Source organism: Abramis brama, assembly GCF_963993115.1.
Source record: "Abramis brama genome assembly, chromosome: 22".
Lineage (NCBI taxonomy): Eukaryota > Metazoa > Chordata > Actinopteri > Cypriniformes > Leuciscidae > Abramis > Abramis brama.
Window position 1 is genome coordinate 31,838,075 of NC_139984.1, and position 13,431 is coordinate 31,851,505.

Genomic DNA, 13,431 nt, shown 5'->3' on the forward strand with positions numbered 1-13,431 from the left:
TGGATTATGTTGTGTTGTAAATAAATCCAAACAATTTAAAAGCCATTCTTTTTTAAATCTCCTCATTTACAGTATTGTGCAAGGTTGCTCAGAATGATAGGGGCCTGATAGCTCCTAATAGGGCCGTTAGGGGAGGTTCTTTGTCTTTCTCAGGTGAGAAAAGCTTACATATTAATGAGCTCTCGCATAAGGCTTTTTCACACAAAACACGTCGTAAAAATTTTAAATCAATATATTGTCTTATCTGAATGAGCAGTCAGGGTGATTTTCACATAGTTTTGCAGCAAATATTCTAGGCTACGTCATACAATTTTCAAAAGTCTTGTGAAGAAATAATCAGTATGGGTTTCATGGCCTTATTTCAGTGAGAATTTTTTTTTGTATTTTCAAAAACCACGCATAAATGTCATTATCTCAAATCTACAAACTTTTACATACATGCTGTTGATATATTATTGTAGCAGAGTTTGTGCTGAATACAGTGTAATTAGACTTTAGCCATGAAAATGTCACAAGTAACAGATATAACCAGAAATGTCAGAGCATGTCAGAACACCTCCAGGGCCCAGAAAACAGCTCAGACCTCAGAGGGTTAAAGTGCTTTGTTTGTAACTCTTGCCTTCTTCTCTCGACTCTCCTCCTCTATAGGAACAGTGTTGTGAGTCCTGTGTTCTCCTTCAATGCAGGACAGACAAACACATGTCTGGTCATCTCTGCAGAACAGCTCCAGAGGTCTCTCGTGTTTCTGGCATATATAGTCCTCCAGTTTTTCCACAGCGTTGATCAGTGTGTGTTTCTTTAGACGTGGGACTCTGCGATGAGGCTCCAGATGAGTCTCACAGTAAGAGCTTTGACACGTCAGGCAGGTCTTCACAGCTTTCTGCTTTCTTTCATCACAGAAGTCACAGAACAACTCAGTTTCTTCTAGATTGAGCTTCTCCTTAAAGTGTTGCATAACCTCTCTGAGTGTTGTATTAATCTTGAGCTTAGGTCTTCTGCTGAATTTTTCTTTACAGAGTGGACAGAAGCAGGTATGTGAGTTCGGCCAGCTCTTGCTTAGGCAGGTTCTGCAGAAGTTGTGTCCACATGGAGTGGTGACTGGATCAGTGAACACTTCCAGACAGATGGAGCACTGGAGCTCCTCATTTAGTGATGGACCACTGGAGGATGCCATGGCTGAAAAGATAAGTAATGATGACAATATATCATCTGCATTGCTGAAGAGAGCAACTTTCATAATACAAGAAATGTTCACTGAGTAAATTAGTTTGTGTTCTAAAATGTATGTTGCATGGTTAAAAATGACTATAACTAAAATCTGTACTTTGAACCACTGTCCAGCAGTTAAAGCAGCCATACGTGCCATAAACTGGCATATAAGTCAAGTCAAGTCAAGTCAAGTAATCTTCATTTATATAGCGCTTTAACAATGTAGATTGTTCCGAAGCGGCTTTACATTGATAATAGGAAATTAACCCTCTGGGGTCTGAGCTGTTTTCTGGGCCCTGGAGGTGTTCTGACATGCTCTGACATTTGTGCTTATTTCTGTTACTTGTGACATTTTCATGGCTAAAGTCTGATTACACTGTATTCAGCACAAACTCTGCTACAATAATATATCAGCAGCAGGTATGTAAAAGTTTGTAGTTTTGAGATAATGACATTTATGCGTGGTTTGTGAAAATACAAAAAAAAATTCTCACTGAAATAAGGCCATGAAACCCATACTGATTATTTCTTCACAAGACTTTTGAAAATTGTATCACGTAGCCTAGAATATTTGCTCCAAAACTATGTGAAAATCGCCCTGACTGCTCATTCAGATAAGACAATATATTGATTTAAAATTTGTACGACGTGTTTTGTGTGAGAAAGCTTTATGCGGGAGGTCATTAATATGTAAGCTTTTCACACCTGAGAAAGACAAAGACCCTCCCCTAACGGCCCTATTAGGAGCTATCAGGCCCTATCATTCTGAGCAACCTTGCACAAAGAATGAGGAGATTTAAAAAAGAATGGCTTTTTGATTATTTGAATTTATTTACAACACAACATATTCCAAAGATACAAAACAAATGACAAAAAAGCACTTATTGAAAACAATGATCCAAAGACAGAGACCTTTGTGCCATTCCTAAAAACATTGTACATACCTTTCATTTCCAAGGTGTTTGATTTTCACTTTACCATGTTCATGTACAGAGACTCATGTGAATGTTGAAGTCAGCAGGACTCAGTGGCATCTGGGCCCTGAAAAAAAAAAAAAAAAGTGAACATACTGATATCAAGAGAAAGGCCTGCACGATTTTTGGGAATACATTTTAGATTTTTCTGGTTAAAATTGCTTTTTAAAATTCACAGAATACACACACACACACACACACAAATGTTTCCAACAATATATAATATAATGAACACCAGGTTTGTTGTGCCTTGTAGGCATAGGCTATGCGCAGTGCTGCATAAAATAATAATAACAATAACCTATAGCAGCCTGTAAATCTTCCAAAAGATTTCAGTAACAACTAAGCTAGAGAAAAATATATTGATTATCATATGTTACTTCAAATGTTTCCATTCGTTATGATGATATGAAATGAGATAATAGTAAAAACATGAAGCCGTTTGGTGCGTTTCAAACCCAAAATATGATGCATTCAAACGCGATCGCGCTGCAAAATATGAAACATTATGGTTACCATATACATATCTACGTTTGAGCAGATATCCACAAACACAGTAACAGTAAACACGGGTCTAAATATTATAATATTCACCATATATCTAGCAACAGTTCAACTGCAATGTGAAATTTATGCAACAATAACAAACTAATATGTAAGAATTTCTTACCTTACATCTTTCTTGTCTTCAAATCGCATTCTTCTTCTTCTGAGGTAAATCCAATGTAAGCTCACGGCGCGTCTTTCAAACTCGACGAAAAGCAGAGACTTGTGAAGTTTTTTCATGCTTTGTTTTTGAGGTAACGAGCGCGTTCGCGTTCCATGTGGAGATTTGCATGTGAATCTCTTTTGCGCGAGTGGGCGTGGTCAAATTAAAACTAATGAGCAAGCGTTTGAGATACTGGACATCTTGTTGGTTTTATACAAATTACTTAAACAGAGAATATTTGTTTTCAGTTTGAATCCGATCATTTAAAAGTACACACTTAAATGTTTATAAAGGTATATGGGTCATAAATGTGTGACAAGTATTCGCTGAGTTTGGTTTCAGTTTATAGACGTGCTCAAGAAAAAAAAGTTCACCGCGACGGGGAGGCAGAAAGCACACCCTGTTTATTTTCTTTATTTTACAAAAGCACAATGTTTTGATTTGATTGTAAGTGGACACATACAAAAGTAGAAATATCACAGATTCTTTTTTTATATTTCTTTTTTCTGTATGACCATAAATGACGGAGTAATTTAAGTTTATTGTGCTACAATGTGACGAAAATCCAGTAAAACGCGCAGGCGTTTTCAGCGGGCCGACCTCAGAGGGTTAAAGTAACAGTGACTGTTTTGGCTTTACAGCAGCTCAAGAATAAAGTTTTTGTCCAGCTAAAGTTAGTTTTGATTGATTCGCTTCCGTCGCAGCGATCATTGGTTATTAACTTAGCGACCACTAACACAACACTGTTTTAACAGAAAACTCTTTAAGTTCTTTCTGCGCAAACTTCAAAAACGCGAACCCGTGAGAACGCTGATGGCGTGCACATGCACATTACGAGTTCAGTCTATAGGTATGCGCATTTGAATATATATGTGTGCAGGCGTGTAGTCCTTCCCTACAAACCAACCCTCAACAAACTACTTGTCTGGCCTTAAAATTTTTAATACAGAATTTCTATCGCTTCCGCGTAGCCACGCGAACCGGAATCATCCTGACACTTCAGGACTGTGTTGTCGCCGCATCCAGGCGCAGGTCCTTCATCAGATCTGGATACGCCCAGGATCCGGCAGACTGCAGCTAACCTCGAGATAAACAGAGAGACTAATATTAGCGTAGATGCCGTTCTTCTTATGATGTAACAAGTACATCAGGATTTATGGGAAGTGTTCCCGGTTCCAGCTGACCTAAACTATGCAACCTAACATTGAATTATAGAAGTCTATAATGTGTTATGTGTATGCTAGGTCAAAGACATGTGTTTTTAGTCTAGCTTTGAACTGACAGAGTGTGTCGGTTGCCGGCTGCAACTCAAGAGGTCGTCTGCAACAAGTGCTCTGCCATGACGGCTACACAATGAGAAACACGAGAGATATACTTGTTACAAGTCCTCTTGCCATGACGGCTACACAACAAGAAACATGAGAGAAAGACACTTGTTGCAAGTGCTCTGCCATGACGGCTACACAACGAGAAACACAAGAGAGACACTTGTTACAATTGCTCTGCCATGACGGCTACATGACGAGAAACACAAGAGATATACTTGTTACAAGTCCTCTTGCCATGAGGGCTACACAACTAGAAACACGAGAGAGGTACTTGTTACAAGTCCTTTGCCATGACGGCTACACTACGAAAAACACAAGAGAAAGACACTTGTTGCAAGTTTTCTGCCATGATGGCTACACGACGAGAAACACAAGAGAGATACTTGTTACAAGTCCTTTTGCCATGATGGCTACACAATGAGAAACACGAGAGATACTTGTTACAAGTTCTCTTGCCATGACGGCTACACGACGAGAAACACGAGAGAGATACTTGTTACAAGTCCTCTTGTCATGACGGCTACACAACGATAAACACGAGAGAGATACTTGTTACAAGTCCTCTTGTCATGACGGCTACACAACGAGAAACACGAGAGAGATACTTGTTACAAGTCCTCTGCCATGACGGCTACACTATGAAAAACACAAGAGAAAGACACTTGTTGCAAGTGCTACAAATGATTGAGAGCAACCATACAATTCACATAAAATCGTGGTAACCTGATCCGGATCCCCCTGTTCCTCACTGGGACAGTGCCTAATCCCCTCCCGCGCTTCACCTTCCAAGTGGTCGAAGTGAAAAAAAACAAAACGCTTTGTCTGCCTTAGACAAATAACGAGCCTGCCTGCATGCATGCCTCAGCCTCCTCCACCCACTCGTAAATACCGGTGCCGGATTTGCCACTAAATTTTGGACATCGTCTGTCCCTGGGCACCCAAACAAAGCGTTCCGGCACAACAAAATCAGTTTCGACTGGCTAGGGAGGGTCAGGCACTGCTGCGGGGGCAACCACCGGAACAGTGTCAGGACCAGGTAGCTCACCTGGCACCTGCTCATGTTCACGACGCCAACAGTCATTATCTGCTCTTAACAAAGCCACTATTTCTCGCAACTCCTGCATCTTGTCCTCCATACTGGTCCTAGCTGCACTCACCCCAAATAATAGAAAGGAAAGAAAAACAAACCAATATTAAATTAAACACAGAATTACACCCACGTCTCACCTAAAATAATCTCTGCCTTACCCGGTAAACCCTGCCGACTACGCCAAAATGTTGCAAGACTCGAGTGGAGGGTAAAGTGATTCACTATTAAATTAATCCGACTACGCCACCCTGGTGGAGAGCCAGGGAAATAACTCCCAATAAGGACATACAGGTAAGTTTTACCATTTGAAGACAGAGATGACGTGAGACGTGAGGAAGAATACAAAAATACACTTTATTATAAAATCAACAGCGTCAATAAAATTCTCGCTCTCAGGAATTTCCCAACATGACAAAAATAAGTCTCCAGGGCCAGGTGTAGTGGGAACAAGGCAGGCCGGCTGCAACTCAGGAGGTCGTCCAAACCCACCTCAAATCACAACAGATCAAACATCAATCGCCCACACCATAAATAAGTGTTGTCAGCACACACAGCACACGGTGAAGCACACACTACCGAATGAAGCAGCTAGCCTCCCTTGCTCCACACCTAGTCCTCACTGGCTCCTGGAGAAAGAGGGAAGAGACACACATTAACAAAGAAAATGTTGCCGGGAAGCAAAGCAACCAAAACAAAGAAAATGTTGCCGGGAAGCAAAACAAACAAAACTAATAAAATGTTGGCGAGAAGCAAAACAAACAAAACAAAGAAAATGTTGACAGGAAGCAAAACAAACAAAAGCCACACTTAACCAGAGCCAATAGAAGGGCAACATCACTTATCCTGCCACATAAGTAATCAGCAATATTTTAGAATGTATACTATGTTTAATAGGGAGCCAATGCAGTGTTGACAGAACCGGGCTAATATGGTCATACTTCATGGTTCTAGTAAGAACTTGAGCTGCTGCATTTTTGACAAGCTGTAGTTTGTTTATTAGGCATGCAGGGCAACCACCCATAATAGCATTAAAATAATCTAGCCTTGATATCATGAACACATCAACTAATTGTTCTGAATTTGTCAATGATAGCATATGACGTATTTTAGATATATTTTCAAGATGGAAAAATGCGGTTTCACAGATACTAGACACGTGACTTTCAAATAAAAGATTGGGACCAAAGAGCACACCCAGGTACCTAACCGATGACGAAGAATTGACAGAGCAGCCATCAAGTGTTAGACAGTATTCTAGGTTATTACGTGAGGAAGTTTTTTGTCCAATAATTAGAATCTCTGTTTTTTCAGAATTAAGTAGTAGGAAATTACTAGTCATCCAATTTTTTAGATCAGCTATACATTCCGTTAATTTTGTGAATTGGTAAGTTTCGTCAGGGCATGAAGAAATATAGAGCTGAGTATCATCATAAAACTAATAACAGTGAAAACTAATGCCATGCTTGCTAATGAAATCTCCCAAGGGTAGCCTGTACAGAGTGAAAAGCAACGGTCCTAGTACTGAGCCTTGTTGTACACCATACTGTGATCGATGAGACATCTCTTCATTTACTGCTACAAACTGATAACGGTCAGATAAGTATGATTTAATCCATGCTAATGCAATTCCACTAATGCCAACATAATTTTTGAGTCTATTTAAAAGAATGTTGTGGTCAATAGTATCAGATGCAGCATTAAGATCGAGTAACACTAATAGCGAGATACAACCACGATTGGATGATAAGAGCAAATCATTTGTGACTCTGATGAGAGCTGTCTCAGTACTATGGTACGGTCTAAATCCTGACTGGAAATCCTCGCAGATATCATTTCTTTCTAAAAAGGAACATAGTTGTGAGGATACCGCCTTTTCTAGTATCTTTGACAGAAAAGGTAGATTCAAGATCGGCCTGTAATTGACTACTTCTGTATGATCAATTTGTGTTTTTTTAACAAGCGGTTTAATCATAGCCAGCTTAAAAGTTTTTGGTATGTATCCTAATGACAAATATGAATTAATGATATTAAGAAGAGGATCTATGACCTCTGGAAGCATCTCTTTCAGTAGCTTAGTCGGTATAGGGTCTAACATACATGTTGTCGATTTAGATGATTTAATGAGTTTAGCGATATTCTTCCTCTTCTATTGCAATGAATGAATCAATTTTTTTTCCTCAGGGAGACTACAATGCACTGCCTGATGCGATTTCCTTTAATTTCCTCCCTGATATTATCAATCTTATAAGTGAAGAAGTTCATTAAGTCATTACTGCTGGAAACTTCTGGGCTTGAAGCTTTATTTTTCGTTAGTTTAGCCACTGTTTCAAATAAATACCTAGGGTTTTGTTTATTTTCTTCTAATAGGGTTGAAAAATAAGCAGATCTAGCAGCTTTTAAGGCCTCTCTGTAAGCAATAGAGCTCTCCTTCCATGAAATGCGAAATACCTCTAGTTTTGTTTTCTTCCAGTTGCGCTCCATTTTTCTGGCTGCTCTCTTAAGGGTGTGCTTGTTGTACCACAGCGTTGGACTATTTTCTTTAATCTTCTTTAAGCACATCGGAGCAACTGTGTCTAAAGTGCTGGAAAAGAGAGAGTTAAAAGTTTCTGTTGCAATATTGAGTTCTTCTAAGCTATCTGGGATGCTGAGATGATGAAACTGATCAGGAAGATTATTAATAAAGCAATCTTTAGTGGCAGAAGTGATAGGTCTAACATATTTGTAACACGGAGTCGGCTTTGCAGCCTTGGCTAAATGAAGTTTACACAAGACTAGATAATGATCTGAGATGTCTTCGCTCTGCTGCAGAATTTCAACGGCATCAACTTTGATTCTGTGTGATAATATTAGATCTAGAGTATGATTATGACAACGAGCAGGTCCTGACATGTGTTGTCTAACTCCAATAGAGTTAAGAATGTCTTTAAATGCCAATCCCAATGCATCTTTTTTGTTATCCACATATATATTAAAATCACCAACAATTAGGACTTTATCTGCAGCCAATACTAACTCTGATAGAAAGTCAGCAAATTCTTTGATAAAGTCTGTATGGTGCCCTGGTGGCCTGTATACAGTAGCCAGCACAAATCTCAAACGTGATTTGTCATTTACACTATATATTGCAATATTAAGCACCAACACTTCAAAAGAATTATATTTGAAACTAGACTTCTTAGTAATTCTGAAAATATGACTATAAATTACAGCAACACCTCCCCCTTTGCCTTTCAGACGAGGTTCATGTTTGGTAAGTAAAGTAATGTAATCGTTTGGTTTTAGCCAGGTTCCTGTCAAACACAGCACATCTAGATTAAGTGCTTTTGAAGTAAGGGATCTAATATTCAGCAACCCAAGCTTTATCATTTGCTCATTTGTATTTTATCTGTTTTTTATTTGTTGAACATCAATTACATTTTTACCTTTAGATGGGTTTGGACGTTTTTTGTATGTCCTAATTCGGGGAACAGACACAGTCTCTATATGATGATATCTAGGTGAAAGAGGCTCTATGTGATGGGATTTATCTGACCTTGGTGACGTGAGACAGCTAGCAGACGGTCAGTTTAGCCAGTCTGTCTGCTTCCTGACCTGAGCCCCAATTCATGTTTGAGCTCTAAGACTATGTGCCATATTGCTAGAGAGAAGAGCTGCACCATCCCAGGAGGGATGAATACCATCTCTTTTTAACAGGTCAGGTCTGCCCCAAAAACTTTTCCAATTGTCTATAAATTCTATATTATTTTGCGGACACCACTTAGACAGCCATTGAGTGAGGACAATCTACTAAGTATCTCATCACTCCTGCGAACAGGAAGGGGACCAGGGCAAATTACTGTGCCTGACATCGTACTTGCGAGTTCACACACCTCTTTAACATTAACATTTTAGTGATCTCCGACTGGCGGAGTCGAACATCATTAGTGCCGACGTGAATGATAATCTTAGAGAATTTACGATTAGCATTAGCCAGTACTTTTAAATTTGCTTTGATGTCAGGCGCTCTGGCTCCTGGCAAACATTTGACTATGGTGGCTGGTGTCTCTATTTTCACGTTCCGTGTAATAGAATCACCAATAACTAGGGCACAATCAACAGGATTCTCAGTGGGTGTTTCACTGAGAGGGGAGAATCTATTTGAAGTTGTAATCGGAACGGAAGAGCGGTGTTTTGTCCCGCGACTACAGCGTCTCACCGTCACCCAGTTGCCCTGCTGCACGGACTCTACTACAGCCGGAACCGAACAATGTAAAGAGTTCGCTAAGCTAGTCGCATCCAAAGCATCCAAAAAGACAACACAGAAAGGGGTGAAACTGAATTTTTCAAAAAATTAACCCACTAAATAAACATCTGTAAATACCACGTGTCAGTTTTGTTCAACCCTCTACTGCACACATTTTGATGGTACATGATAAAAATGTGTTCCACATCATTTCTTGGTTCATTTAGGAACATTTTATTGATAAAATATGAAAAGGACCATTAAATCTCCCTATCTCTGAAGTGGGCCGTCTCCTTTATCTCCAGCCATAGAGGGCGGTGTGGTCATGGAATACCTTACTAAAAGGGACTCTTACTAAACCTGAGCCAAATGTTAAACCTGAGCAAAAAAAAAAAAAAAAAAATCTTTATTTGTTTGTTTTGGTTTATTAATGTTTTTCGCTGAATGCTTAATGTTGACATTGTATTTTTATTGTTGTCTTACAAGAGCGTCAGTTACTTACCACACATGCTCTTATTTTGAAGTCCTTGAAAGGAAGTTCAGCGGCGCGCTGTGTGTATGTTGGCGCACTTTCTATTGGTGCGTTCAAGTCCTCCTGGGAAGTTCGTACGTACGAGGTGGGAAGTCGTGCTTATAACGGCATGTGCGTTCAAGTCACTTTCGTCGGAGCAAAATGGCGGAGTACTTTCTCTTAATTAATTACACAAAAATACAGTAAGGTTCTTAAACTCTTGTTCTAGAAAATTAAGAACAAAGAAATGTGCATCAGGTGTGCTTTGTATTTTTATGTTTTTAATTAATTTATGAAGCCACTGCCAACACATCGTTACATGTTGCATTGTTATATTATAATACTATCATATTCTGTGTTGGCGATTAGCTAACTGAGCTGTTAATAGAAAAGCCTGACAACATCACAGCTAAATACCTTTACGTGTTGTGTATTCCGCCATGTTAATCACTGACACGCCCCCAACTCGTAAAGATCGGAGCTTAGAGAAAATCCCGAGCTCCCCACTGGTATTTACGACATTGTGGTGGCGTTCAAGTGCGTTCAACTCGTAAATACGATCTATACGAGACGACTTGAACGCACCATATGTGACGCGTCATTCTGATTAAAGCTACCAGGGAAGTGAGATGAGAGTTCTCCAAACACTGAAAAGATAGCTTCAAAAAGGTTTCTTTCTACTTCTTAGCTCCTGGCTGATGAAGGGCACAAGGTATCGTTTTAATTTTATGTTGTTTGCTAAATTTTGAGAGACTAAAGTGTTTGTTTCGTTTTCTTTGAAGATGTCAGTGGGTCATTAGCATATAGGCTATGCAGGTGTTTAAATCAGTGATATGTTATGTAGAGTGTGTGTGTTTGATTGTTACTGTCACATGCAGATCACAGTGTAATATTGCTTCGTTTCTCTTGATTTGAACGTCTGATAGATTGTTTACAGGAAATTAGGCCTTTATTTGGTCATTTCATATATTTTAGGTTTTTCTCTCTGAATTGAGATCGTCAGCTGTACATAAATAATTCATAGTTAATTCAGTTGTCATTTAGTCCATTTAGCACTTTAAAAGGAGATTAATTGTTGTAATTAAAACAATTTATAATTCATATTCAGTTTTACTACAGTACATTAAGACAAGGTTATTACATTAGCCCCTGCTCACTAAAAACTTGAGTTTTCACACTATTTAGGCTACCAAAGCCAATTAAATGTGTATTCTCATGTGTTTATGGACATGTATCATTTGCAGTGAGATGTCTAATGTTTGTTTGTTTGTTTACTTTCATTTAGCTCTTACAGTGTTTTTGGGAATAAAATTCTTTATAAACATCAGTCCCTGAGAGTAAACTGCATCTGTTCAGCCGGGAATGCTACAAAATATTTTTTCGTTGCCTAATGATTAATTGACATATTGTAAGAAAATGGTCAGAGAGCAATACAAAATCACAAATCTTTTTAAGAAATGTCAAGAAATCTACTAACTATATTTAGAGCTTATATTGTGCACTACTACGTGATAATATGTGATAACGTCCAAACACATTGTTAGCAAAGACATCCTTGAAAAGTACACCTTAATGCACAACGTTGCACTGAGGCAACAAAAGGAAAAACTAAATGAACTGAACATGCAAAATAAATAAAAAACTTCATAAAACCTTCTCTGCACCTTCATTCACACACGTTTTTATGTACAGTTCATGTCATTTTAAATAAGATTACTAAAGCAAATAAACTTACTTTCTTCTCACATCAAATCTTCTCAAATCCCCGCTTTCAAATGATGCTCGACTCCCACACCTTATTACACTGCTCTTTAATAAAAGAATTTACCATTCTAATTGGTTGTAATCTTTTATAGAAACATATAGTACTGAACATAGGGCTTAAGAAAACTTTCAATGCTGTGCTGTAGAGGGTTAATAGACGTGACTTTTACTAGAGAAGTCATCATTCTAATTTTTCATTTGTTCATTCTGCCGCCAATTCAAGTACTTCCTGTTTCTAAAGTCTCTAAATTGTGACATGACCACATATAATCAAACTTTGATTTACATCCACAAAAAAAAAAAAATACATACAGTACTTTTACCAACAATCTGATGAATCAACTGAACTAGTTCTTACATTTCCATCACTTACCTGTGAGTGAATATCAGATCTGGTCGTTGATTTCAGAGTTTCTGAAATGAAATGCTGTTTGCTGAAGCTTCCTGTTCATATGTTTAGCTTCACTTTCACTTAAGTCTTTACACACTTGCAGTGATGCTATATAATCCAGTGATTTTAAGCCAAAATGGGGGTCAACCTAGGACAAATTGCAACAGAAGCAAACTCAACTGATTTTGTATCCTCAATATGTCCTGAGTAAGGAAGAAAAAGCCCCAAAGAAACCCATTAGGGGAAAGTTTAGAAAAATACCCAAATATACCCTATTCATACGCCTATTCATTGTCTTTCTCACGTGAATAGGCTAAAATTTTTACCCTTTAGATATCACCATGAAAATGACTGAGTTGATTACTTACATTAAGACAAACGAAAAATGTATTACAAGTTTTTTTTTTTTTTTTTGGTAACATGAGCAAACGGTGCATAATAATGTATGCGCTAATTTGCATAAATAACACAACATATCTAAACATTGGATATAGCCAGGTGAAAATGTCTTGTTGAATTTTGTTGACATCTTACAGTAAAAGACTATAGAGGCAAACAAATGTCACCATAAGGGGTAGAGATTCAGTCATTCATTCAAGGTCCACTCAACTGTCAATCAACTGTCACTAAGCTGTCGCTCAGGTAAGAAAGATTTCCTTTTGTTTCTCCTACATGAATTATTCAACCTACATTAATAAAACATACCTGGTGATCAACTTCAGTTTATTGGGAACATCTGGATGTGTATTGAGCTGTGGTACGACTATTATTGGTGAAATAATCTCTGCAATAATAATTAATAAAGGCTGCTTTAAAGTAATTCTTCCTGCCTCTATGTATTAATGCTCATGTGTAGCCTAAATGGGTTCCCTTCAGACCTTAACATTAAGTCTTTTACTGTTATATGTCAACAAGATTCAACAAGACATTTTCACCTGGCTAATGGCTATGCCCAATGTTTAGATCTGTTGTGGTATTTATGCAAATTAGCACATACGTAATTAGATTATGCACCGTTTGCCCATGTTAACGAACAATTTCAAAAAACTTGTAATACATTTTTTGTTTGTCTTGATGTAAGTAATCAGCTCAGTAATTTTCATGGTGATATCTAAAGGTTACATTTTTTACCCTATTCACGTGAGAAAAAGAATGAATAGGCGTATGAATAGGGTATATTTGGGTCTTTTTCGAAACTTTCCCCTAATGGGTTTCTTCTGGGCTTTTTTTTTT

At 38.2% G+C, this 13,431-nt stretch overlaps 1 protein-coding gene across 1 annotated transcript in view; it reads right to left on the minus strand.

The window, feature by feature from the left end:
* The window catches only part of LOC311072996 (E3 ubiquitin-protein ligase TRIM39-like), a 60,382-nt gene that overhangs the window by 12,265 nt on the left and 34,686 nt on the right, over window positions 1–13,431 (minus strand). Inside the window, exon 2 of the mRNA XM_084098391.1 lies at window positions 620–1,176. Within this exon, the coding sequence (XP_083954517.1) occupies window positions 620–1,174 (555 nt within the window). The 5' untranslated portion in view covers window positions 1,175–1,176. The remainder of the gene's footprint in view (window positions 1–619; window positions 1,177–13,431) is intronic.